Source organism: Halichoerus grypus, chromosome 2 (assembly GCF_964656455.1).
Source record: "Halichoerus grypus chromosome 2, mHalGry1.hap1.1, whole genome shotgun sequence".
In the NCBI taxonomy this organism is placed as follows: domain Eukaryota; kingdom Metazoa; phylum Chordata; class Mammalia; order Carnivora; family Phocidae; genus Halichoerus; species Halichoerus grypus.
The window spans coordinates 38126697-38150148 of NC_135713.1; the positions used below are offsets into that span (position 1 = coordinate 38126697).

General features: G+C 41.5%; 1 protein-coding gene and 1 pseudogene across 1 annotated transcript in view; both read left to right on the forward strand.

The window, feature by feature from the left end:
• The first annotated feature begins 1307 nt into the window (after positions 1 to 1307).
• LOC118549861 (MICOS complex subunit MIC13 pseudogene) lies at positions 1308 to 8299 on the forward strand (annotated as a pseudogene).
• Positions 8300 to 10489: 2190 nt separating this feature from the next.
• ITGA2 (integrin subunit alpha 2) overlaps positions 10490 to 23452 on the forward strand; it is a 108844-nt gene continuing 95881 nt past the window's right edge. Inside the window, exon 1 of the mRNA XM_036114461.2 lies at positions 10490 to 10642. Within this exon, the coding sequence (XP_035970354.2) occupies positions 10585 to 10642 (58 nt within the window). The 5' untranslated portion in view covers positions 10490 to 10584. The remainder of the gene's footprint in view (positions 10643 to 23452) is intronic.

The following is a 23452-nucleotide window of genomic DNA, read 5'->3' on the forward strand; positions in this document are numbered from 1 at the left end:
TGAGAGCCCTAGTTATAAAAGTGGGAACAGTGAAAGGAGGACACTTGGGGGCATTTGCCTGAATGGGATCTCATCTGCACCCAGAGACTTGCAAGGCTGATGAGTTTCCGTTTTTCACTGTGTGAAAGCCACTACCTCTATGTCTATGTCATGGGCCACAACTCTAAGAAGAAAATGAACTACATTACCATACTATACCATGTGAAAATGTATGGTTTTATAGACTTGAAAAATGTTAGTGCTCCATGAATTTAAGCCTTGAAACATCTTCATTTACCTTTAGATCTAGAGGTTTTTGATAGAAGAAACTACTTTCCACATAACTGTACTTTTATAAAGGTTCATACGGAGAATCTAAAGAAAATGTGCCTAAATATTCTTTCATTACATTAAATGGCATAAACCGGACCAAACTTCCGTATTCTCTGCTTATATATCTCATATGATTTCATCTATAGCAAGACTCTGGAGATAATATTAAATAATGAGATTTCAAGCTCATAGAGGATAGCCAGGTAACATATTGGTTCCTACCACAGTGCTTAGACTATTATTTTGCACATGGTAGGTATGTGTTAAGTAAATGAATAAATGACAAAAGTGATGTTTTTGCAAGATTCTCAACTTAATCCAAGTGAAGGATCATGTTAGAAATTATAAAAATGTAAGAGGGAAAGAGAGGTAAGAAGTCTGGAGGAGAATTATGCAAAAAACTTAAAAACAAATACTAGAAGACCATAAGATGGACGAAAGTTTGTGAGCCAGGAATAAAAGTTTTGCTTTCTTATATAGCATAATAGAAGACGTAGAAGCAGAAAAGATTTAATGATTAAGACTAAGATGCCTGGCAAAACTTAAATTCCTAATCTTCTGAGGCTCTCCCATCTTCACTGATTTCATTCTTTTGATGTGTAAACAAAGCTCATTAACCTGACAGTCAAATAAATCCTAATGGCAAAATTGGCTCTGTTTGACTTTTTGATGTTAAACATTTGAAATGTGTTTCCATCTAAAAGGACAGACTCCAATCTAACTGGCACAATCAAAATTACTTCAACTAAAACAAGAGTTACCGTGATTCATAGGAGGCACTCAATGTTAAATTGCAAAATGGTTGAGAAAGGAGGGGTCTCGGCTTCAGAAAAGAGTAAAAGCTACCTGCAGAATCAAAGATTGTGTATTCTTGGCAGAGGACTTAAGAAAAAAAAAAATTGTCATTGTGAGTGGTCTTATAAATGTGTCAAACTGAAGAAGACCATGTACTGAGTTAAAATTAGGTCTCATAGAATCAAGGCTACAGACATGCCATGGAAACTAAAGGCACTCGCAGTTTGAAGACAGAGGGCCATGGAAGTGATGAAGAGTTAAAGAGGAAGTAAGTCCACAGTGAGGAGAATGGAGCAGGTACAGGCAGGGAGGCAAAGCCAACAACTCACACCATTGCTCAAAGTTGTATAAAATGATCTGTACTCTTGCCTTTTCCAGTCTCCATTTTAGGTCCCTGAGGCCAGGCTGTAATTAATTCACATCTTTGGGTTCTTTGAAATTTCCTCATATCCTTTCAATTCTTTGACTTAGGCTAGTTTAAGTAAGATTGCATTTTCCTCCTTGAAAAATACAGTCATTTCTGGGGCGCCTGGGTGGCTCAGTCGTTAAGCGTCTGCCTTCGGCTCAGGTCATGATCCCAGCGTCCTGGGATCGAGCCCCACATCGGGCTCTCTGCTCCGCGGGAAGCCTGCTTCTCCTTCTCCCACTCCCCCTGCTTGTGTTCCCTCTCTCGCTGTGTCTCTCTCTGTCAAATAAATAAATAAAATCTTTAAAAAAAAAAAAAAAGAAAAATACAGTCATTTCTTTCTATATCTCTAACTGAAACATCCAAGTTTTCCACAGACAGCAGAGTAACAAATAACCATACAGCTGGCTTGATCCATCATATGACACATTTCTTAAAAAAAAAAAAAAAGCAACAACAATAAAAAACAAAATAAAAAAATCCTGAAGTTCATGTGAACGTGTTCCCTTCATTGAGCTTTTCCATGTTCTAAGAGATAAACTTCCTAACTTCTCCTTTTCTCTGGTTCATCTTAATAATTAGGTGTTAGTTGAATAAATGTGTTTATTCATTAATGGAAGAAATATTTACTGACCACCAACTAGGTGTCAGGCCCTGTTTTGGGGACTGTGAGTAAAGTTAATGAGACATGGTCACTGTCCTCAAGGATGTTCAATAGGAAAAATAAAAAGAAAATATTAAGAAGACACCAGGGAATTTCATGGAATGAGCAGTCAGATCTCTCAAATCACTAGAAACAGAAAACAGAAAGAGAAAATGAACTAAAGCAATCTCTCTCACTCTTTCCTTCTCTCTCTCTCTCTAATTTATTCATGCCTCAGTGTCTTGGTCTCTCCTTTCTGTTTTCTATGAAAAGTTACTAATTGGCTTTTTCTATGCTCATTTAAAAAATGGCTGCCCCAAGTGAACCTGAATTCCTAGTCCATGTGGCCAGCAAAGACCCTCTAGAATCTCTGTACCCTGAATACAACTCCCTAGGGTCAGGTGTCTCTCCGTATCCCTAGGAGGCAGGGTGACTCCCAGAGGGAAATCATGGCAAACTCAGAGAGCAACCTGTGGGCAGAGCTGGCTGATTGTGTTGCATGTCTGCCACACACATGAAAACAAATAAGGACAGTTAATCCTAGTAGTGCTAGAATGGAAGTATGAATAAAATGCATAGATGAATTGATGGCTCCAGGGACCTGAGGAACATAGAACTATTTTAGTTTTGTTTACTTGTTTTGTTTTTAAGTTGGAAGTGTCTGGACATCATGCAACTCAACAGGTGCCGGGAGACCTGTGGGTGAGTCAAACGCAATGGATTCTGAACTTTACTCAGTCTTGTCATGGATTTACTGGGTAACATTTGAGGAGTCATTGGTTATTTCATTGCAAATTTTCCAGGAGTAACATAGAATTTCACATTCCTTACCCTTTTTAGGTCTAGGGAGAAGAATGTAGAACTCTTCAGAAATTCAATGTAGTAATTATTTTTAGGAACTATTTGCCAGGTACAGGACTAGACACTTGTGATGTAAACATGTAAGATTTCAGAGATCCAACATTTAAGTGAGAAGGTGGAGTATATACACGTTACTAAATTCAAGTCATATCATAATACATACAAAAGAAAGAGTTTTGGTAAGAGAGATAGCAGAGGCAGGTTGAGGTTCAACTGGGACCTTAAACACTAAGGTGCTTGAACTTCATCCTGTAGACTTCCAAAGATTTTCAGCAAATCAATCCTGCATTTTGGGAAGAGAACTTTGATGGTATAGAGTGGATCAGAGACAGGAGAGGAGAAAGCACAGAGAGATTGCATAGGAGACTGACATTGTGAGGAAAGACCAAAAGGGCTTGAACTAAAGAGAGTAGCAATACACACAAAAAGTAGAAGATGGAAATGTTAGGGATAAGGACAAATTTTTTTTTAAATTTTATTTTATTGTGTTACGTTAGTCACCATAAAGTATATCATTAGTTTTTGATGTAGTGTTCCATGATTCATTGTTTGCGTATAACACCGAGTGCTCCATTCAATACGTGCCCTCTTTAATACCCATCACCGGGCTAATCAGTCCCCCCACCCCCCTCCCTTCTAAAACCCTCAGTTTGTTTCTCAGAGTCCATAGTCTCTCATGGTTCATCTCCCCCTCCGATTTCCCCCCTTCATTTTTCCCTTCCTACTATCTTCTTTCTTCTTCTTTTTTTAACATATAATGTATTATTTGTTTCAGAGGTACAGGTCTGTGATTCCTCAGTCTTACACAATTCACAGCGTTCACCATAGCACATACCCTCCCCAATGTCTATCACCCAGCCACCCCATCCCTCCCACCCCCCACCACTCCAGCAACCCTCACTTTGTTTCCTGAGATTAAGAATTCCTCATATCAGTGAGATCATATGATACTTGTCTTTCTCTGATTGACTTATTTCGCTTAGCATAATACCCTCTGGTTCCATCCATGTCATTGCAAATGGCAAGATTTTGGGTTTTTTGATGGCTGCATAATATTCCATTGTATATATATACCACATCTTCTTTATCCATTCATCTGTTGATGGACATCTTGGCTCTTTCTATAGTTTGGCTATTGTGGACATTGCTGCTATAAACATTGGGGTGCACGTGCCCCTTCGGATCATTACATTTGTATCTTTGGGATAAATACCCAGTAGTGCAATTGCTGGATCATAGGGTAGCTCTATTTTCAACTTTTTGAGGAACCTCCATACTGTTTTCCAGAGTGGCTGCACCAGATTGCATTCCCACCAACAGTGGGAGGGTTCCCCTTTCTCTGCTTCCTTACCAACATCTGTTGTTTCCTGACTTGTTAATTTTAGCCATTCTGACTGGTATGAGGCAGTATCTCATGAGGTTTTGATTTGGATTTCCCTGCTGCCAAGCGATGTTGAGCACTTTTTCATGTGTCTGTTGGCCATTTGGATGTCTTCTTTGTAGAAATGTCTGTTCATGTCTTCTGCCCATTTCTTGATTAGATTAGTTATTCTTTGGGTGTTGAGTTTGTTAAGTTCTTTATAGATTTTGGATACTAGCCCCTTATCTGATATGTCATTTGCAAATATCTTCTCCCATTCTGTTGGTTGTCTTTTGGTTTTGTTGACTGTTTCCTTTGCTGTGCAAAAGCTTTTTATCTTGATGAGGTCCCAATAGTTCATTTTGCCCTTGCTTCCCTTGCCTTTGGCGATGTTTCTAGGAAGAAGTTGCTGCGGCTGAGGTCAAAGAGGTTGCTGCTTGTGTTCTGCTCTGGGATTTTGATGGATTCCTGTCTCACATTTAGGTCTTTCACCCATCTTGAGTCTATTTTTGTGTGTGGTGTAAGGAAATGGTCCAGTTTCATTCTTCTGCATGTGGCTGTCCAATTTTCCCAGCACCATTTGTTGAAGAGACTGTCTTTTTTCCATTGGACATTCTTTCCTGCTTTGTCGAAGATTAGTTGACCATAGAGTTGAGGGTCCATTTCTGGGCTCTCTATTCTGTTGGGATAAGGACAAAATTGATATGGTGTGGTGGCGGGGGGGGCCTGGTGGTAGCCCTGAGGATGGAAAGCAGAGGATCCTAGTTTAGGTGATTGTACATGGGGGAATGAGATAAACAAAGAGCTGGATTTAAAGATACAAAGAGGTCAGAGAGAACGCTGGGGAAAATTCATCTGAGCCTCCTACCTAAAAAACTCCAGCCTAGAGTTAGAAAGAGAAGAATGGAGAGGCCTCACTCCATCCCATAGTAATTCTCAGAATGTGGCCCCTGGGTGTTTCAAGATCCTTTTGGTGGTTGGTAGATCAAAAATATTTTCATACTAATGTTGAGACATTATTTGCATTTTTCACTGTGTTTGCATTTGCTCTATGGTGCAAGAACAATGATCAGTAAGAGTAATCACTGCATTCGTCACCACTGGGCACTCATAGAGAAAAAATGAGAAGGAGAGGGCAAGGGGAGCAGTGGAGAGAAAGGAAGGAGGAAGTATGGGAGAAGAGGACAGAGGAGGGGAGGGGAGGAGGGAGGGAGAGAAGAAACCAGGAAGGAGGAAAGAAGGAGGGAGGAAGGGAGGGAGGGAGGAGAAAGATAGTTTTACTTAAGAATGTCCTTGACAGGGCACCTGGGAGGCTCAGTCAGTTAAGCGTCCAACTCTTGAGTTTGGCTCAGGTCATGATCTCAGGGTCATGAGATCACACCCCACATTGGGCTCCATGCTGAGCTTGGAGCCTGCTTGGGATTCTCTCTCTCCTTCTCCCTCTGCCCTGAACCACACTCCCCCCAATTTGTGCTCTCACGCACTCTCTCTCTGTCAAATCTCTTAAAAAGAGAGAGAGAGAGAATGTCCTTGACAAAGCAGGAAAAATTAACTACCTTTATTAAATCTCAACTCTTCAGTACATGTCTTTTAAATATTTTTCATGAGTAAACCTGGTAATACACATAAAGCATTTGTGTTGCACACTGAAATAGGATGGTTGTCTCAAGGATCTGTAAACTGAACTAGCCACATTTTTCATGGAACACCAGTTTTACTTGAAAGAACAATTGATAGACAAACTATGATTATTCAGTCTTGGGTATTGTATAGACATTTCTCAAAAATGAATGAAGTGGGCCTTTCATTTCACATAGAACAACTGATAGTATGTGCTGCCAATGATAAAATTCAAGTTTTCAAATTAAAATTGAAATTTTGGAAAATGTGTATATGCCAGCATGAGCTTGACAGCTTCTCAATATATAAAGACTTTTCTGATGAGATAGGTGATGATATGATTTTTTTGATATTGTGTACTGAAATGTGTCAACAATTAGAAAATCTGCATAACTCAGTGAACCAATATTTTCCAAATGATCAATATATGATGCGACAAAACTTTGTGTGGGTGAAAGATCTACTCAAAGTGCTCGATAGACCAATGAATTTTAATGCACAACATGTTGGAGGAGGTTATCAGGAGGATGTGACAGCTGGTTGACCTTCAATTTGGACCTGGGTAATTGGAAGCTCCTTATCTCCTCCCTTGTCCTTGAAATGTAGGTTCTGCCTACTGTTCCCACACTAGTAGCCACTTCAGGGACACAGCTTTGAGAAAGTAATGTGTTATTGAGACTATCTGAACTGTATATATGACTGAACCCTGCCTGTTAAGGGCTCTACATAAATTTGAGATTCTGGCAGCAGTGTATTCACTCATCTTGTGGCCACTCCAGACAAACCTAGAATATAAATTCCCTTGCTTATTAAAACTGCAACCCCCCAAAAGGAAGAGGTCTGCCTCTTTCTCCTCTCTCTCCTTGCCCTCCATGTGTGAAGGCCAGTTTCAGATTTCAACCCCAGGAACTCCCAAGGTTGCAAATCAACACTAGGATAAGAAAAGTTTATTGATGTAGTTTCAGATTCCCCATTGGAACTAGTCTTTAAGAAACTACCACTTTTTGAGTTTGGGGGCAGTATCAGGAATATCCACAATTATGTCCTGTTTTTTCTAACTACCAGATTAATTCCAAATTAATATAATTTCACTGAAACTACCTATCCCAAGAGATTGGATGCAGGAGCAGATATGAGAAATCAAGTGTTTATTTTTTAAGCCAGACATTAAAAAGATTGGCAAAATTTAAGACAATGCCATTCTTCTCATGATTTTCTTTATTTGGGGAAATCCAGCTATTTTTTGTACACTTTTTGTATTTACGTTAACACATAAGAGCCTTATTGTTGAATTAATATATAAATATTAGAAAATGTATCTGTTTCAATTTCTTACATGATAAACACGGGTAGAAATAATCCACATAAACAAAAGTTCTTTGGGATCCTCCATATTTTTTCCAGCTTTAATAAGGTATAATTGACAATTACAATTTGTATATATATATATAAGGTGTACATCATTAGGTTTTGATACATATATATATATAGTGATCTGATTATCACAATCAAGATAATTAACATATCCATCACTTCATACAGTTACCATTTTTTGTTTTTGTTGTGAGAGCAGTTAAGACCTCTCTTAGCAAATGTCAAATATACAATATTATTAACCGTAGTCACCATGCTGTACACTAAACACCCAGGATTTATTCATCTTATAACTAAAAGTTTGTACCCTTTGACCAACATCTCCCCATTTTCCTCACCTCTAGCCTCTGGTAACCACCATTCTAGTCTCTGTACAATGAGTTGGCTTTTTTAGATTCCACATGTAAGTGAGATCATACAGTATTTGTCTTTCTCTGGCTTATTTCACTTAACATAATGTCCTCCAGGTTCATCCATGTCATTGCAAATGGTAAGATTTCCTTCTTTTTTATGACTGAATAATATTCCATCATCTTGTTCCTTGCACACAGAGCTGAGCGACCACAGTGCCCCAAGCATGGTTGCTGAGGAGGTTCCTCATCAAGGGCAGTATGGCTGGGGGCACCATCTACCTGGTGTATGACCAGGAGCTGCTGGGGCCTAGTGGCAAGAGCCAGACTGCCCTTCAGAAGTCTGAGGAGGTAGCCCCCCCCACCCCTCAGCCATGGATCAGTTCAGCCAGTACATGTGTGAGCAGACCAGTCTGAAGATACCCCAGCTCCCAGTACCTCCAAAGTTTAACTCTCACATCTGCAAGTCCTGGAATTCAGGCATCATTATGCTGATGTTGGCTCTCTCGGTGGCCCCGTCCAAGGTCCAGGGGTACTCCAAGGAGGTCTGGGGTTACCTGACAGAGCAAACCAAGTAGCCTGTCAGAGGAGGCCACCTGCCCCAGTTAGGAACAGAGGCAGAGGCACCATAGACCTGGAAAATCCAGCCTGGGACTGGGACCCCACTCCAAGAGCAGCTCCCAGCCTTGTTGGCCCAATAAAGGACTTTGGAAGTGTTAGAAAATATATACAATATTTCACCATCTTTTTATCCATTCATCTGAGAGATTCTCAATAATTTTAAGTGTAAAGGCCTCCTTGAGACCAAAGATTTAAAAAGCCCTGCCTTAATCTTATTTCCTCAGGATGTGGTGTCCAGCACAGTTACACCTAAGCAGAACAGTTCCCAGGAAGATTAAGGCATGAGTTCTCAAACTGTTTGGTCTCAAGAACCCTTTCTACTTTTAAAATTAATGTGGGGCAGGAGTCGATTCTTTGTTTCTTGAACTTTGAAATTTTTGCCTGCTCTGGAAAAATATAGCTCCTGATTTATTCTGTACCTCATGCCAGCATAATGTTAATTTGTCCAGTTCTGAGCACAAAAGCAAAGAAGGGTGCATTTTCCTCTCCAGCACCCAGAGACAAAGCACAGATTCCTGTCTCACATGAAGGGAGCTACACTGCCTCCCAAACAAGGGTCGGTTCCAAACACTTACTCACATTTCAGTGAGTCAGAAGGAAACAGACAGATATTCATCTCCCTGAAACCTGGCTGACTTCCTGCAAGAAGGCTGTGAGGAGAGGCTAAGTTGGTGTCAGCGTTAGTGAATGGCCACCTAAGAGCTCGCAGGTGATATCTGTAGTCTTAGTAAGCAGGTGAGTACCATAGACAGGTCAAAAAAAAAAAAAAATTCCTTCAAGTGTTTGTCAGGATTAGTAAGTAGAATTAGTAAGGGACAGATTAAGAAAACAGGAAAGAACCAGGGGCTATACATTTTGAATTCAAAGGTATTGAGTTTATAGTCATGGTGCAAAGCAGTAACATCTGGTAAATACCAATTTAGTGCTTTAAGACTCCAGCCTCCGCTATGGTAAAGGAGAGCATTTGATTTTTACCAATTAATTAAGTCCTTCCACCATGAACCACTTTACTTGAGTGGCAGTATCCCAAATATTCCATAGTGCTCATACTAGCTGCTCCATAAATATTTGGAATGGTGATAATAATAATGATTAGTCTAATAGTTCCTTAAGTTTAATTTATTAAAACATTGGATTATTTCATAAAAGTGGTCACTGGAAGAATTCTGGTTTCAGCAATGTGCTGGGAATTTGTGGGTGAACTTTTGGAGGAAAAATCAGATTTAAAGAAAAGAGAATATCCTATTTCTTAGGTTGGTAAGTAAAAATCTCAGATATGGTTACAGAATGTCCTTTTTTCCAGATCTGAAACTCAAATAATGGAATAAAATGGTCATGCTGTAATACAAAAAGGAAGAGTCACAAGTTCATATATGGGTTCTCACTAGTCTCTGTGTCTTGAAGTAAATCGCTTAAACTTAGTAATCAAATCAGCTGCTTATTATCTTGGAGGAGAGGAATGAATGAGGATTTATCACACACACACACACACACACACACACACACACGGTGCTTTTGCAACAGGTCTTGCTTAAATATACCTCGGATAATCATAACTTGTGAGCAGATCTTCTTTCCTGTCGAGTTAGTTTCTAACCTGGTCATTCTGCACTTATTTTTGTCCGTTTCTCCACCCACTTGAGAAAAGCAGAGAGAGCCACGCACGGCGCCACCCGTAAAAGCGTGGCTTTGGGCTCGCGGCGCCCCCCCCCCTCCCCCCCCCCGCCTTCCACCTCTGTTTGGAGCCTGGAGCCACGAAGGGCTGCAGAAGGGCCAAGGTTCTCCGGGGGACCCGGGTTTCCTGCGGGCGGGCGGCAGGCCGGCCGTGAGGGGCGGGGTAGTGACAGGCCGGCTCCCGCCCGTCGGAGGTGCCCGGCCAGTCTGGTGCAGGGCAGGAAAAAGGCCAGGCTCGCGGACCCCAGCCCCGCGGCCTCCGGGTTCCCCCAGGCCTGGGCCGGAACCGCGCGGGGGAGTTAAGGTGTGGTTTCCAGGGGTGTGGTTGAGCGCAGGTGCCCGCGGGGCCGCAGGGAGTGGGCTCGGTGGGGCGGGGCCGGGGCAGATCCGGTGTTTGCCGTGGCCGAGGGGCGGGCCGGGGCGGGCCTTGGCGTCCCAGGAGCTGCCAGGCAACTTTTCCCTGCCCTCACCCCGCGGGCGAGAGAAGCTCTCGGGACAGCTTCTGGAGTCCGCGTTCTGGAATCCCTCCGCAAACCGAGAGCAGCTACCGTCCCCCCGCAGGCTCAGGATGCGGCCAGGACGGACAGGGGGCGCGCCGTTGCGGCTGGTGTTAGTGCTCAGTCAAGGTAAGCGAGGAGTTCGCTCTCCATCAGCTGCCGGAGGGACCTGCGCGGGTCCCTGGGGCAGGAGGGAGGAGTTTTGCGGGATGAGGGGGCAGGCAGCGCGCCGTTCTGCTCGGATTCCACGTGGACCTAGGCTCCCAGCCATCCAGAGCCGGATAGAGAGAGACTCCCCATTCCCTCTCTCCCCCGCCTGGTGTCCCCATAAGGCGTGTCTCACTCTGTCTGTGAAGCACCCTTCAAAGTCAGCTCCTGCGCGCTTTGGTTTTAGACACACGCGCACGCACACACATGCACAGAGGGAGTGGAGACTAAGGGGTGTCCTGAAGATGGAGAGTCCTGCAGCCCGGCTTAGACAGCAGGTGCCGCCCGGGACCCACACCAGAGGGTTCTTCGGGTCCCGGTTCTGGGAAGCAGCATGCACCACCTCAGTGCCATACCCGGTGGCTTTGCAGGAGCCTGGGAGCCCGAAATGCTTGTTTTTCAACCCGAGGGTGTGAATTATGCTTCCATTTCTTCAGGCTGCAGCACGGATGTTTCTAACCTTAGAGGACATAGAAAAACCTAGTGCCTCTTAAATACTCGGCAGAAGGGAATTCTTCCTTCCCTTCTGCCTTCCTCTAATTGTTGTAACGTTTCTGTTCAACTTAATATAAACTTAGGCCAGGAAAAGTTCTTTTTACTTTCTTGATCATAGCTGCTGCCAACAAGAGAATTAACTAAAGCGGTAGCTCCAACTGCAGGGCGGTGAGAGTGAGGCCCACCCATCGCCTTCTGCACTAAGTTGTGCGACCCTCATCCATCAAGTGTACCTTCTCCAGACGTTTTCCAGAGCCTAGTGTGTGCTTACTGTAAGAACTTTAGTTTACTGGGAGGAAGGGGGCCACATTTGTATTTTGTAGTCTGAACAGCTATCAAAACAAAAAAATGGTCTCTGATTTTCAAGTGTTTTTACAAAGAATATAAATATTTCCTAATACATATAAATATTTCTTATCCTCCTTTGAGGCATTTAGCCAGGTTATTCTTTATTATGGAAGAAACCTAATCCAGATAACCCTGTAGCATTTTCTCCCAGTCTGAGATAATAGAGAAATAGCACCACTATCCCCAACCCCAGCAGAAACTAGGCATCATTAGGTTTTCTGTCCAACCCTTTGTGTGGTGCTTCGTGGATATTCTGTGCTGGTACCCAAAGAGTGTTTTGAGGGACCATCAACCTAATCTAGGGGTTTCAAATAAAGTTGGATTCACGTTGAAAATCAGTCCCTGGAACACCACGACCTTCCCAAGAACTAATAGACATTTAAATCCAAGGTTTACATCTCTCTTTAATTACCCATTATTAACAGAAGCTATGGAAACATAACATCATTTTCTTATCTTTGAAGTGTTGAGGCTTGTTTTTTAAAGAGCAGTGAGAAATACTTTAGTGGAATGTGTTGCTGCAAGGCATGAAGTCAGGTATAGAGGTTTTTAACCTGGAGGTAGTTAATAAGGACAAATCAGTGCAAGCAAGCAGAGGTGATTTAAAATGACATCTGTAAAAATGATTTTTTAATATTTATTCCTTCCTTCTGTTCCAGTTATTTGCATACTCAAAAACAAATTTTCTCTAAATTCAGGATGATCATAATCAAGCTTGGTCATTTATGATATCAGTCCAGGTTCCCAGAGAAGCAACATCACTTTCTAATACCATGAATATCCCAAATTAACAAAGAATAATTAAATCTCTAGGTCAGTGATAGCTGAAGTTTTTTGGCATTACCCTACGTATGTAAAATTTTTGAGTATTCATCATTACTATACACATACATATATAAGTGTTTATAAATTATGTACAAGTACAACTGTGTAATATAAATATTACAAATATAAATACCAAAAATGAGAATGTAAAAAGCATATGTGTATGTATGTGTGTTTATACATCTCACATCCTGTCCAGCCTACATGCCAACCACTGTGGAAACTTAAAACCCTCAAATCTCATTTTAACATTTAGAGTCAAATTTACTTTCTGTAAACCTTCTCATAGGTGTTTAAGAGAAAGCAGTGCTCAAAGTTCAGTTTCCTATTTATCACCTTGCATTGATCAGTCCTTGGTTCAAGTGCTTACAGTCATTGAAACGGTAACTGGCAGATGCAGGATGGAAGAGAAAGGCCATAAGGGGCCTAGATCATTCATAATCTAAATGATAGGTCCATAGCGGAAAGGAAAATGTAATTTTAAAGTGCACAGTGACACTTATATTCTCCAGTGTGCTGCCAGACCACAGATCATCCTCATCTTCTCTCCCTGCCCCAGAGTCCCCCCTCTTTACCGAATACTTTCAAATCCTCTCCCTCAGTCTCTTTCACAAGCTCATCTGTTTAGCCCAGTCCTTGGTGTTTTGACTTCCATCTGGGATCATTGTCTTCATTCTCCCAGTACTCTCTGGGCCAGTTCCCCACTCAAGTCAGAATCCCCAGCCAGACTCCTCTTCTGGTTCCGGATCAGTATTTCCATCCGCTGCCATCTCCACCCAGATGTCAAATAAGCGTGAGCTCAGTGCATCCTCAACTGAAGTCAAAACACCTGCCCTCCAGAATTCTCTCCTGTCTTGTCTGCTGTTGGTTACAGGGCAGCAGCATTCGCATGCAAACACGAAAACCCGAAATCTTCTCCCTTGTTTCAACTTGACAGCCTATCTCCAAGTTCTGGCCATCTTCCCCACCTTATGCAACTTCTGCCACCACCCAGTTCAGGCCCTTTCTTTGTATTTGGACAACTGTAAACTGGTTTTCCTGTTTTTATCTCTTATCCCTCTGCTCCATTCTTCTCGTGGTCACCAGCGTTATCTTTCTAAACACTTATTTGTATCCAATCAACCCCTTGCTTCAAAAATTTGGTGGCTCCCCATCTCCTGTCGGAGTGAAGTCCAGATTTCTTGGCCTGGCCTAAAAAGTCCTTCGCCATCTGGCTGCAGTCTGTCCTGCCTATTCTGGCTTTTTCTCTGCTACACTCCTCATGCACACATATCAACGCAAGTACACATACTGCACATAGGCACGGGCATGATGCACATGCCCCAAAGCCGTAGAGATACACCTATACACACCCTTCTGTGTTCTGACTGCACTTGATCAGACCATATTTAGTGTTATTTTCCAGACTATTCCCTTTGCCTTCACTGCCTTGATGCTTTTTCCCTTTTCCTCTTATCCCTTTGCAACTCACCATTGCCCCAAGACAACCCCAAGCAAAATTATAAAGTAGGGAAGTTTTTCTTTTATGACTCAAAGGGAAGTCTGAGGTCATCTCTCATTTCTGGGACTGACCCTAAACTGCTTCAGCACCTCCATGGCCATAAACCACCATCTTATAAAGTAACTCCCCACCTCATGGCTCTCCAGCTGCACCTGCCCAGCCATGACTATGCTTTGCTCCCTTAAGTCCTGGTTCATGAGCCTCTGTTTGATTTAAATTCAGGCACTGGGGCTCAGGATCAGTATTTAAAAACAATTATTCAAATATTTCTGATGTACAGCCAGATTTGAAAGTAATTGCTTAAATATTAGGGCTGTATCTCGTCTTTCCTAACAAATTAAAATTCCAGTATTGCCTGTACCACCTTGTTATGAGATGACCTCCAAGACAGGTAGGTTTCAACACCAAGAGTCAGGGAATGCGTCAGTTCAAATGAATTCCCTCTATAGTGGGTGATGACTATTCCTGTCTAAATGTGCTAATGGCCATGGGCCTATTAAAAGGGATAAGCCTGTGAATGTAAAGAGATGAGCTTCCAATGATGGAATTTTAGACATTTAGCAAAATAAAGGCACAAATTCAAGTCAGTATATCAAAAATAAAGTATTTCAGGAAGAATGGGGAAAATATCAGGGACCAAAGTTATCATCCTGATGTCGTGTGAATGTTCCCACTTAAGTTAAAAGCTTTGGTTTGGACTATCAGCCTTGCTTAGCTTGGGATGTTACTGAAAGATTCAGCGCAGCATAAAAGAGAAGGAACCACAGAAGGCTGTCATTCTAATTGGCAAGTCAAAGATAGGAGGGGTTTTGTGGGTTTTTTGTTTTTTGTTTTTTTTTCATTTGTTATGGTGACTAATGATTTACCTGAACACACAGAAGAATATCTCTCTAAAAAGAAGACTCTTAATACTGTAAATCCTGAAACAAGAGATTCTGTATGTGAAAGTGATTCCTATGATGGCCCTTCAGATGATCCATAGGTGCTTTGTTCATCTGGCTGTAGTGAATTCCATAAAACTAGCATTTGAACATATTTTTATGCAGTAACTGTTTCATGGAAGGCAATGTGCTAGGCTCAGCCATAGGAAACTTGAAACATGGTCCAGAGAGTTTACAGTCTATTTGGAAACAAGTCCAAACATGAGGGAAGGACACTGTCTCAGCCCCTGGAAGGTACCTAGCCAATTTCAGCCCTGCCCTCCTCCTTTCTGACAGAAGTGTGGTGACTGCCTCCTAGTCGGAGCAGCTAAGGGAGAGGGGGCCTCAAGGGGCTTGCACTGGGCCATTCCTAGTTGTCCCATGCTTCTCTCCAGTGTCTGATTTAGACGTGGGCATGTGATGGCAATGAGATATGGAGGGAGATATGCTTGGAGACTTTTGGGAAAGAATTTTTCATTCTTAAGAGAGATACTGGATAAGAAACATACTGCCAGGTCTAAAGGTGAAGCTTGGGATAGCTGTAGCCATCTTACAGCCATGATACCAGCTAGCTTGAGGGTAAAGCCAGTACACTGGCCCAGGGGAAAGATAGAAAGCAGGCCCTTGATATGGTCTTTGAGTTTCTGAATTATTGAAATTTAGAGCCCTCTCTTTGTGCCTAAAAAAATGTCTGTATAATTTAAAACTTGGTTATGTTGTTTTCATCATATTGTGTTGTTGTCTATGCTTATAACAGAGATATCTAACATATATTTCTGTGATGTAATAGATATCATTTATTGATAATTATAATTATATTGATATATAATTAATTGCTAAATCGGTAGTACAGAATTTAGTGTTGAGTTCAGAGGATGGAGAAATGTCACTGTGATGCATTTAAGTATCAAGCCTCCTGGTATGTGTTCATGGGCACAGGAAAGAATCTTTACAATTCAAATCTACTGTGAAGGACCTCAGAGGTCAGAGTCCAGTTCTCCCCCTTTAAAATGGCTGCCAGTGATAATAATATAGGACGGAGAGTAACATAGCCAGGAATGGGACCAAAGTCTCCTAGTTCCTGGATCAGATGTTTTAGATGCTTGACTAGGAAAGGAGAAGGTCATTATGTCCAGAACACACTGTTCAAGGTATTCACAGAGGGTGAAAGGGTGAGAGGGTGAGAGTTAGTAGGCACCTGACCCTAAATGGCCTTGTAAACTGTGGTAAGGAGCATGGATTTTTGAGGACAATGGGAAGGTTTGAAGAGCCTTAGCAGGGGAGTGACATGATCAGATTGGCTCCTTGGGTAGATCACTCTGGAGGCAAGGAAGATGGTGGATTGAATGGAGGCCAGACTGAAGGCACCAAAAGCACTTAGGAAAAACTGGTTCTGGTCTTGGTTTTAGCTTAGTACACAATTGGGGGATGATGGTGCAAAATTCAGTAGCAGTAGAGAAAGATCACAGGGGACAAATTTGAAAAGTAGTTAGGGAGAGTGGACAGGATTTGGTGAGGATTTACTATGATGGCAGCAAGTGAGGGAGAAGACAAGACTGAGCCCTAGGTTTTGGCTGTAGACAACTCAGTGAGCTGCTACTGAGACGGGAAGGCAAGGAAAAAAGGCAACTTAGATGAAAAAGATAATCAGTTCACCTTGACGGGTTGTTTGAGACATCCAGGTGCACATGTCTAGTAGGTAGATAGTTATATATACAGCAGTATTAGAAGCAGGAGAGAACAACAGGGGATAGAGATTTAGGAGTCAGAGGCAACTAGAGTCATTGAGGACATGGTGTTGAGGAGTCAGGCAGAGACCAGAAGACAGCTTTGGCCACAACAGGAGGGATTACCTGATGGAGTCAGGTGAGGAGGAGGAGAAGCCAGGGAGAGAGGAGCAGTGAGAGTAGTAAGCAGAAAGAAGACTGCAGGAAGTAGGGCGCCACACAAATATCTTGAGAGGGAAGAGTTGGTTGGTAGGATCAGCTTGTTCACAGAAGTCAAACATGTCGAACAGCCTTGACGAGGGCAGTCTCCATGGGGCGAAAAGCTGAAGCCAGAGGGGAGTGGGCTGAGGAGTCAGTTCACTGTGAGGAAATGCAGGCAGCATCCGGAAGTTAGGCACTAAAAGAGGAGAGGGAGTGGCAGAGGGACAGGACGGGAGAGACTTGCATAAACAAACCAACAAACATGGGAGAGACTTGCATAAAAATGATTATAATGAGATTTTTTTTTTTTTTTTTTTGCTTCTGTTACTTAGGTTATTGCATGGTCTACTTGTGAATTTTGAGAACTGCATTGAGGCATCTGTATATGTGGCAGGAGTCCCTAGAGGGGGAGAGACTGGGGGAAAGGACGAGCGCTGACATCCAATGCAAAGGGGTCATCAGAGAGAAAGGGGGGGCAGAATTGTAGGGCCGCAACAGCAGCAGCTCTGGCAACAGCTTCAAAGCCACAGATGCCTGTATGAAGGAAGGCAGAGTGGGTTTTGGGGTCTGACATGGAGAAGACATGAACTGATGAGACAGGTGAAGTTGATGACTTTGAGGGGTGCAGAGGGAGACAGCCCAGCCGTGGGAATTGGCACCCCCCACCCTCCAGGGTGGCTGCTTGGACCGATGAGGGAGCCCTTGTATATATTTATGTTTCAGAGCAGACTTACCATGCTAAAATAGCTGTAATTAATAAGCTTTGCATGGTTTTTAGGGTGCATAATATATAACAGTGTTCAAATTCTGGTCGCAGAATTAATATCTGTGCTTTAGTCAGATTTCTGAAGAAACAAAGAAGTTCTTTTAGAGTTATAGATAGGTTCCTCCAGTTAAGCTTTTAGTTCTTTATTTCTATCCAGTATAATAAATATCCTCAAAGTCATCTTTTCAGAAATCATAGTCCCATAGAACACAGAGAATTAGAGTTGGCTTTGAAAGGTTCTGTTAGTAAAATATTAAAGCCTTTTATTCTGTGTAACTCAGCGGTGTTTTCAAAGTGTTTTAAAACATTTTCATTTAATCATACAAATTAGAAAAGAAATTAATGCCGACTCTTAATTTTGTTAAAGTTATCATTAGTTCAAAGTACTTATAGTCAAATATTTTTTCCAGTCTGTACCTGCTGACTCTTGTACATATAAATTACATTAACTAACCAGTACAAACTTGAACTGCATATTTTGCTAATGTTTTCAGGGCCACAGAATATGGGGACTGTTAATAGTTTTCAAATATATTGTTCTTCCTTTGAAAGAGTTGTCTGCTTTGTTGTCCGAACAGTTCACCGCAACTGTGCAATTTTGTTGGTGAAAATTCCCACATTATTATTCTGTGTTCTGAAAGAGTAACTGCAGTTCTTCCTTTTAGGAGTTTAAAGTGACTAGAGACAGTTTTTACCACAGAAGCCATACATAACTCCTGATCATTGAAAAGCTTTCTGTATAAAAATGAGGTTAATGTTTAAACAGAGCCATGGAAATAAAGGAGTGATAGACACTGTATTGTCAGCATAAGAGATTATTTCATTGTGTTTTGAAAAGCATGAGCAAAGCTCTTGCGCCCATGGATGCCTTGAACATTGACAGTTGTCATTCCCTCTCATTCATTTGAAGGTGGCCTTTGTTTGTCTTTGTGCACGCCTGATCTCATTCCCATGGATACAGTGTAGAAATGCAGACTGGCTTCTGGTCAGCTCAGTCAGACAACTCTATTCCAAATTGTTGACCAGTTACCTTCAGGTCCTTACCAAATAGCTTCATGGACGCTTGTTAGAATATGGACACTGAATCTTTGGGCTTCTATAACCTTTCCAAAGCCATATTCCAAACGCTAGTGTATAAACAGATCTCTCAGAACAATTGACTTAGTTTTTCTCTGTACTTATTAACATTGTTGAGGGGAAAAAAAAGAATAACTTAGCCTTGGAAATTGGGATACTTCTATGTGATCTTTATTTACTTTTCAGCATAAAAACGTAATAGCTTGAATAAAAAAGCCTTAATAAAAAATTGAAAGATGATTAAATAAATAATTTATGTAAATGTCATAGTGTCTTAGTCCATTTGGATTTCTATAACAAAATACCACAGACTGGGTGGCTTTCATGATTCTAGAGGCTGGAAGTCCAAGCCTCTAGATCGGTTGGTCATGTTTCTGGCAAGAGGCCTCCCCTTTTTCGAAGCTGGTGGAAGGGGCTGGAGTCTCTCTGGAGCCTCTTTTATAAGGCACCAATCCCATTCATGAGGGTGAAGCCTAAGCACCTCTCAAAGGCCCCACTTCCTAACACCATCATCTTTGGGGGTTAGGATTTCAACATATGAAGTTAGGGTGGGGAAGGGGGACACAAGCATTCAGACCATAGCACATAGTAATTAAGAAACCCCTTTATCATCACAGTATTTAATTTTTGCCCCGAAATTATCAGACATCATTTTATCATTACTTTTTTGTTATGGTCTAAGTGAGATATGGCCTTAACCCTTTTTAAGAGTGCAGTCCTCACGGTCTCTTACCTTCGTCCGTGTTCTCTTTTTGTGAAATACTCTCTATCCCTCAACCCATCTTCTGCACATCATTTATGTGTCAATAGCATTGAGGCTCATGCACCCCAGGAAACCTTCCCAACCCCAATTCAGTTTGGGTGTTCCCCGCATGTTCATAACACTTGTCACTTTCTATTTCAAAAATCCATTTACTCAGCTCTCACCCCCATCAATTGCAAATTCTGAGAAGACAGGGCCCATGTCCTTTTCACTTGGGCCCAGCTGAATTTTGTTGAGTGAGTGATGACAGTCTGAGACATGTATGGCAATTCCTGTCATACACGGAGGAAAGGCACACTTTCTGAATGAAGGCCAAGTGGAAAACTTCCTAGTTCTTTCCAGTTAGAATATGCAAAAAAGCCTCTATGTGCAGATTTATCTGAATTGGTTAAAATATTTCTTTCATCGATCTTTTTCTTTCTTCACTTCTTTGGCAGAGTTTGTTTGCTTTTAAAATGTCTCTTCTTTGCCTTGAAATGTGCAACTAGGCTAGCTCTATTGACAAGTAACAAGATGAATCAAAGCATGAGCACGGTGTAAACATCCTTTTGTCCCCAAAGCGCTGTCTCATTTCCCTACTCTCTTCTCATAAAGCAGCACCCATAATTTAGCTTCAGCGGACTCTCTCTTCCACTGAATACCTTCTTTAAAATCACCTTCAATCCTATTTATCACAGTATTCCCAAGACCTGGCATATAGTAAGTGCTCAAAAAAATGATTGGTAAAAAAAAAATTTTTTTAAAGATTTTATTTATTTATTTGACAGAGAGACACACAGCGAGAGAGGAAACACAAGCAGGGGGAATGGGAGAGGGAGAAGCAGGCTTCCCACAGAGCAGGGAGCCCGATGCCGGGCTCGATCCCAGGACCCTGGGATCATGACCTGAGCTGAAGGCAGACACTTAACGACTGAGCCACCCAGGCATCCCAATTGGTAAAAAAAAATTTTTTAAATAAACCTAAAACTAGGGACATCTGGGTGGCTCAGTCAGTTAAGTGTCTGCCTTTGGCTCAGGTCATGATCCCAGGGTCTTGGGATCGAGTCCCGTGTCAGGCTCCTTGCTCAGCGGGGAGCCTGCTTCTCCCTCTGCCTGCCACTCCCCCTGCTTGTGCTCTCTCTCTCTCTCTGACAAATAAATAAATAAAATTTTTTAAAAATATAAAAATAAACATAAAACTAGAATTCAGATAACTGTGAGGTACATAAGTCCATTGAAATACTAAACTTGATTAATAGTTTCAGAATATTAAAGCTGAATGTTTTAATATCCTTATAGAAAAATGACACATACTAAAATAGTCATCTTAACAGAAAAAGTATTTGTATTTCTCTCTTTTGACATTTATAAGTGTGAAAGTAACTTTTTATAGATACACTTACCATGTGTATGGAAATGATTGGTAAAAAATACACTTTTTTTCACTTGATATCTTTTGTACAATTCTATATGGGCTTCGTATTTACAGCTTTGCATTAATGCATCCTGCCATATCATGGCTAGCTATTGTTTCATTGTTGGATATTTAGGTTGTTTCCTGTGGGCTTTTTCCCCTACTGTAAATAATGTGGCTATAAATATCATTGTGCAAGAAGCTTTTTCTTTCCTTTTTCCTTTTGGACAGTTTCCAGAGGGGGCATTACTGGGTCAAAGATTATTTGTATTTTTTAGCTCTTGTTGTGGAGTGAACAGTGTAGGCCTCAATAATGTGTGAATTTACAAATTTCACCAACATTAGGTTTTAATTCACCTTTTGTAGTTTTTTTTAACTTTTTTTAGTTTGGTGGATGTAAAATGATGCTTCATTCTTTATATTCATTAGGGTGTACTTTTTAAGTTACAATGTAAAAATGCCTGTCTTTTGAAAAATATGTGTAGATTAGGATATTCTAGAACTTAGGCCTAGAAGAACATCAAGAGATCATCTAGTAAATGCCTCAGTTTAATAATAATCAGTTTTTGAAATGACTGAAGCCCAAGACTCCAGCCTGCAGTGTGCTGTCCAACATTCAAAATGCTCTTCAGAATTTCTTCCGAAAATCTCTTTGACAACCCCCTCCCCCCTTTGGTGACCTATTTCCCATAGGCTGATTATAATCCATTTCACTTGGGAAGTGGCAGACCTCTAGTTAAGATTTCCATGCTTCCATGGGTCAGACCGGTTTAGGGGGAGAGAGAGGACATTCTGTTTGCCAGAGCACTTGACTTCAAGCAACCAAATTTGGAGATTGTTCTGGTGAGGTTTTACCATGTAAGCCCTCACCCTAAAACTTAGTGGCTTAAAATGACAACCATCATTTGTTATCTCTTATGGTTTCTTGAGTAGGACTTTGGGAATAGCTTGGCTGGGCCGTTCTGGCCTGAGGTTTCTCATGTGGTTACTGTCAGAGGGCGGGCAGCTCTCTTTTTGTGTGGCCCCATCAGGGGGCCTTGCCCTCATGGCACCCTCTGATAGCCTGACTTCCTGCAGGATGACTCAGGGATCCAAAGGCTTGTGTTCCCTCCCTCCCCCCAAACTGGCAGAAACTGCATGGCCTTTTCTAACGTAGACTCAGAAATCATGCAACTTCCTCTATTCATCAAAGCAATCATAGAGTCTCGTCTAGATTCTGAGGAAGGACACTTATTCTCTTGATGGGAAGAGTGTCAAGTAATTCCCAGACAGATTTTAAAACCACCACAGTAACTTAATCAACTTAATGGTGCTTACAAGACAGTTCATTGTTTACATCAGAGTTGCTCAACATGGGCCTTATTGACATTGGGGCCAGATAATTCCTGCCGGGCAGGTGGGGGTGGGTGGAGGGGCTGTCCTGTGCACTGTAGGATGTTGAGCAGCATCACTGGCCTTCACCCACTAGATGCTAGTAGCCACCACCCCCCAAGTGTGACAACCAAAAATAGGTCCAGACATTACAAAATGCCCCCGAGGAACAAAATTCTCCCAGCTGAGAACAACTACAATAAACAAACGTGTACAGATGTACCTCAGAGATAATGGGGCTTCAGTTCTAGACCCCCACAATAAAGCAAATATTGCAATAAAGTGAGTTAAATAATTTTTTTGTTTTCCAGTGTATACAAAAGTTATGTTTAGACTATACTGTCATCTCTTAAGTGTGTGATAACATTATGTCCCCAAAAAGTACATGCCTTAATTTTAAAATACTTTATTGCTAAAAAGTGCTCATCATCTGAGCTTTCAGCAAGTCATAATCACTGATCACAGATCACCATAACAAATATAATAATAGTGGAAAAGTTTGAAATATTGCAAGAATTACCAAAATATGACACAGAGACATGAAGTGAGCAAATGCTGTTGGAAAAAATGTGACCAATAGACTTGCTAGACCCAGGGTTGCCACAGTCCTTCAATTGGTAAAAACTGCAACCTAAAGCTCAATAAAGTGAAGTGCAATACAACAAAGTGTGCCCATGTTAGGCACATTTAATGTTCGTGGCCTTGTGGAAAGAACTCCAGCACTGAAGAGCAAACTAAATGCCATTTTTCCTGGTGACTTTGCATATCACAAGTGAACTATTCCCTACATTTCTGGGTCAATGGGAGGATCAAAGGGGATTATGAACGGCAAAGTATTTTGCAAACTGGAAAAGCATATATGATGCTATTTTTTAAAAGTCCATATACTTGGTATTCATCTATTTTTATCATCATTCGTTTATTGAAGAGATCTGTTTAAGGAACTTTATGTAGTCCTATCCGATAGCAGCTGTGTCAGACCCTGGGGGAATTGGGGAGGATTCAAGGCAGCCCCTCAGGAGCTCTGCTTTTCAATTCTAACATCACCTGTGGAGGTAAAGGGTAGCACCTAGATCCTTACTGAATTTGAATTTAACACTGAAAACAGTCTTTTAAACAAAAATTGCATTTTTCTTAATGAAAGAGGGAAAATATTATGCTGCTGTAGTCCAGAGCAGTTGTAAAGGTCATCTTATGCTTTTGGATTTTGCACAACCCTTTTTTTTTTTTTAAGCACTGTAGCTATAAGCCAGCCATCACAGAGCTTAAATCTGTATACGGTATATGGTCATTTCTAGAGAGTTTACTTGCTTTGCGTTTTTTTAGGGGCAGGAGAGCGCTTTCT